The following is a 4,710-nucleotide window of genomic DNA, read 5'->3' as shown; positions in this document are numbered from 1 at the left end:
TTTTTTTAGCATGTATTTGCCTCTTCACGGTGCAGAGCAGACTGAATGGCAAAGACTCAATCCTCCTGTGTAGGGTTTTTGGGTCTGGCTAACTCTTCCAAATAGCTTGTCTCCTTTTTTTGAGGAGGCAGAATCATCGCATCTTCACTCCTTTATAGAACAGTATTGCAGGGACTAGCAAATATTTTGTGTAGGGTTGTTTTTGTTTGTTTTTTCAAACTAATATACTCCTATTTTTCTTCCCTCCATCAGGCCAGCAGCTGATGCTAACAGCAGGGCCAAATGCAGTACCTCCCCAGGCAAACTTCCCTTATGGATACACAGCACCAGGATTCACTCAGCCACCTGTTTACGGCTTCAATATGTAACTAGTTCTCTGACAGACCTTCGCTGGGTTCTCTCCCTTCCCGTCCCTCTGACTTTTTTTCTCCAGGAAGCATATGATGGTCCTAAAGGCACAGATGATCCTCTGGCCAAACGCTACTTTTTTTGCTGCCCTGCTCGGTGACGAGTCTTCCAGAGGATGCCTGTTGCTGTTATTTATTGCTATTGTCCGGTTACATTTCAACCTCTGAAAGGCAGCTTTAGTTAACTACATTGCAAGACTGTCTGAAGTCAAGGCACTACTTCACTAAAACTCAATGCATAGCAATAACTGCTTGAGGCCAGGGAGAAGTAGGAGCACATTTTCCTTGTTGTGAAGCCCATTGCTGGCAGTTGCCTGGCACCAAGTCGTTAAAGCTTTAATTCAAAGCTACTTATTGAGTAGCCAGGATGTTTGAATTCAACTTGGCATCTTCTTGCTGAGAGACTGCTAGAAATTTTGTCTAAACCTGACTGCCCCGTTCTGTTTTGCCATGCTGTGTGCAAAAAAAAAAAAAAAAAATTTCTAATATTTAAGATGGCTTGGAAATGTAGACAAATACTGGGAAAAGTTCTTCTTGCTAAATTGTCGGGTGCAGAATAGGTTTGTTCTTTTGGAGTAGGTCTTGAGACTTTGACTAAACAGAATAAATCTGTACCAGAGTAAACGCTTCCCAGAAGCTGTTTTGCCTAATGACAGGAGAGCATGTTACTTATTGACGTTAAATGGTACAAAAGGAAACCTCAGCTATATGTATGGCAAATGGAAAATAGCAGGAGTGTGCGCGTGTGTGCATGGGCTGCCAAAGTACTAGAGTATATGCAAAGGTAATGAAGATTCAAAGAGCACAGTGGTGGGATGGGGGGAGGGACATTATTGCTAAAAACATATTTTTGAAGTAATGGGGAAGGACGTAATCCTGGTCTTGCACCTTTTTTTTTTTTTTAATTCTGATTCTAGGGTTGTCTTCCTGCCACACCTTGTCACATGGATTCTGACTCCTGACTCTGCATGGGGTGCTATCTGAACTGACAGTACTCAATGACTCTTGGTTTTGCTATGCTGCAGTAATATAACTGGCATGTCCACCCCACATGCGCGCACACTTTGTTTTGAGAATGCCAACAGGGATGTATTATTAACTTGTGCCACTCTCCAAATACATGTATCATTAACGTTTTATGTACTGAAATAGATAACAATGTATAATTTATGGTTATGAATCTTGTGCTAATCATGAATATTATAAAAGTTCAATTATAAATGTAAAACTGCAATGTCCACTGAGTGGTCTTAGTCTTGACTCTACTTTTTTTTTCTTGGTGAGGAGCAAATTTCTAAGGAGAACCTAGTGTTTGACTCATTGTTCTCCCCTAGATGTTTTGTCAGGTGGAATATCCAATTGAGTGCTCTCTGAGCAGCTTCAGAAGCAAGGTGTCATGTATGGACTAAGATGCAAGCTGGACAGTTTGTGTGCAAAGTCAGTGTCCTGCAGAAATGTGAGAAACTTGAGCAAAAGCAGCATGTGAATGTGGCTTAAACCTCCCCCCTTTTTTCAATGCTAAAAGAAATTTTTCAAATGGATTTCAGATGGCTGACTTTTTCCTGCTCCTACCACACTGGCTTACATTCACTACTCTCTTTTGTGCCAAAGTGGGAATTCTTATAGTGTGTATTTCGCTGTTACCATTCTCAAATCCTGTTTCCTCCCCTGCCTTACTTGGAAACCATCTATAGAAGTACAGCTTACATGTTCCTTTTTATTTCCTTTTTCGAAGGAAATCAAAATCTTGACCAGCCTTGGAAACTACAGAAATTTGGCAGGTGTAGCAGCTAGTGGCACATGTACACCTATTGCCTTTATACTTTGTAGGTGCTCTAGATTAAAATGGAGCACATTTTGTTACCTAGTGGATTTTGTGGATTGGAGCTAAGGGTGAAGACCAAATACTGAAGTGGGGCGTGTATTTACAATTGGATCTCTGGTACAGGCACAACATGGTTCTTTGATACTTAAAATTGTAGGGGGTCTCCTCAGCTGGAGCAACACTTGAGCATATAGCAAGATTTTATATAAGCCTGTGAGGTGGGTGACTAGGCATTCTTGTGGTATGTAAGAAGCACTTTAGCTCCTCTGCAAGTCTTGTGGAAGCTGGCTCTTTGAACTCTGGGCAGGTAGGGGTTTGGGTCTAGAAACTCCTTGTACTGATCTTGTGGTGAGCTGCTTGGTAGATTTGCAGGAACAACTTAAACTGAGCTAGAACTAAGCTAACTGTTGTACTTTGCCCAACTCTAATAGTCTCTTTGTTTTCAACTTATCCACAGTAAGACTCCGTGGAGGCTTAACTAGCCATGGGAGGGAAGAATTTTAAAATGGAGGCTGTGGGGGAAAGGATGTCCTCTATATGAGGAAATGCTTCAGTACTGTGCACCTGCTCTCTGAACACATTCTTACTTAAGCCTTAACTAGCTTTGAAATTTTTTAAGCTCTGTCCTGCTAAACTTCCTGGAAGATTAATTTCCTTGTGAGACTTTACTCTCCACCTCTTAAAATGTGGATTAATTAATGCTTCAAAAGGCATCACAAACATGACAGGGGAGGGAGGAGAAAAGAGTATGAAGCCTATATGTATCCTGTCTTACACAGCACTTATGAGAAGAGTGGCCTCACTATACTTGGCATAAGACTTGGAAGCACCTGCTGTGCTGAACATGAAACATTTGGACAAAGTGCAAGGCCATGAACTAGCTACTGCACACAACAAGCTTAAATGCATGCAAAACCAAAACCCCCCCAAACTTGTCTGGCCCTATCTTTTGAAGACTCAAATCTTTCAGGGGTGTGGGGGGGGTGGAGTATAGTACCTGACAATACTATTTAGAAAGCAAATGCTTTTTGCAACCAGTGGTAAACTTCATATTTAGATTTATCCAAATTCAGTTCTCTAAGCAATTCTGGTACCAGCGAGCTTTTAAGTCCATTGCTTAAATCATTTGGTCTTTCCTCTTACATGTGGGCCCTATGTATATTTTTCCTGGATCAGTGAATATAGGTGTATGTACTACACTTATACCTGACTTGGAATAAATGGACCTTTATTCCCTAGTTTTTGAAAGGCAACTGAACTGGACTACATCTCTTGGACTCAGGAGCTTCTAACAGCCTAGACAATGTTATTTCAACTAGCTTACCTACTGCATAGCTCCTAATTCACTACCTGTACCTTCTCACTACTGCAGTTCTCTAAGCTGTGGGGAAAACTAAAGCATTGTTGAAAGCTAGAGGTGCACCAGTACATTGGTCCATGCTGTATTGGCACCAAAAAAAGGAAAAAGTGACATTATTGGCAGTTGGCTTTTTTTTTTTTTTTTTTTTGCCTGATGTGGCTGATACACACCACATTTACTGTGATAGTATGCAGCTACCCTGGAAGCTTGGAGAGAGCAGCTTCAGGCTAGTAGCTCTGAGGGGGAAGAGTGGGCTGGGGCAGCAGTCATGAGCAGCTTGTCTTTGGGGGAGGGGCTCCTACCACTGCACATCCTGGGGGGAGGTACAAGGGTTATGCCCCCTGGATCTGCAGAGGGCACAAAGGCAGGCTGCCTCTGTGTGTGCTAGGGGTGGCACTAAGCTCTTCCTAGGAGGGGGGCTTGGCCAGAGCTGCATTTGAGGTAGCCCTGCTCTCAGTGCCATCTATGTGGGAGGGGGGATTATGGCCACCCCAGAACTCACTGTAGCCACCCTATAGTTCCCTTCCCAGTACTGCCATGTGTCCCCCACAGCCCTGGCCCAGCCCCTGGTACCACTTCAGCCAGCAGTTGCAGCCTACCATTGCCCCACACAGATCTGGGAGAAATGCTCCCTATATTTTGTCAGGGGTACACACAGTGGTAGGAGCCCCCCTACACTCCCTGGACAAGCTGCTGGCAGTTCTGCCCTGCCCCAGTCCCACTCCCTCCCTCATGACAGAGGCCTTGATTTGTGCCCTCCCACACCCCTTAACTTCCCCACACCCAACAGACTTACCAGCCCGATGCTACTCTTCAAGCTGCTGGGCTATATATTGGCAATTGGACTGGTATTGGCTGATATGGCTTGTTAATAATCAGTTGTTGGTATCGGCACAAGTATTCTTTATCAGTGCACCCCTATTTTAAAACACAGTGAGGTAAGGGCTTTACTGAGTTGTGTGTGCCACACTTCTAGACTCCCTACTTACAAAGACTCTGCTTACAAAGCCTGAATGAGGCTGTGCTGCTAGAAAAAATAAAAGGTTTAAGCTGGTTGCATATGACTTGGAGGTAAAAAATTAAGACTAGTTTTGGGTATGGAAAAGGGAAGCTAAGCC

The 4,710-nt window shown here is 43.5% G+C and overlaps 1 protein-coding gene and 1 long non-coding RNA gene across 9 annotated transcripts in view; one reads left to right on the top strand and one right to left on the bottom strand.

Annotated features, from left to right (window-relative positions):
* LOC109290425 overlaps positions 1-558 on the bottom strand; it is an 18,032-nt gene extending 17,474 nt beyond the window's left edge. Inside the window, exon 1 of one of the 2 annotated variants that reach the window (XR_002095591.1) lies at positions 485-558. This is a non-coding gene — a long non-coding RNA (uncharacterized LOC109290425). The remainder of the gene's footprint in view (positions 1-484) is intronic. The other variant, XR_002095592.1, reaches the window with a different exon arrangement.
* The window catches only part of CLTCL1 (clathrin heavy chain like 1), a 53,784-nt gene extending 52,139 nt beyond the window's left edge, over positions 1-1,645 (top strand). For 4 of the 7 annotated variants that reach the window (XM_019506924.1, XM_019506925.1, XM_019506926.1 and 1 more), the window contains one exon: positions 253-463. In XM_019506924.1, the coding sequence (XP_019362469.1) occupies positions 253-368 (116 nt within the window). In that variant the 3' untranslated portion in view covers positions 369-463. Of the gene's footprint in view, positions 1-252 lie in introns of all 7 variants that reach the window. The other 3 variants (XM_019506922.1, XM_019506923.1, XM_019506928.1) reach the window with 2 other exon arrangements.
* The last annotated feature ends 3,065 nt before the right edge of the window (positions 1,646-4,710 follow it).

The sequence above is a fragment of the Gavialis gangeticus genome, unplaced genomic scaffold (assembly GCF_001723915.1).
Source record: "Gavialis gangeticus isolate Ggan-Ray unplaced genomic scaffold, GavGan_comp1, whole genome shotgun sequence".
Lineage (NCBI taxonomy): Eukaryota > Metazoa > Chordata > Crocodylia > Gavialidae > Gavialis > Gavialis gangeticus.
This window is presented reverse-complemented; position numbering and strand designations above follow the sequence as displayed.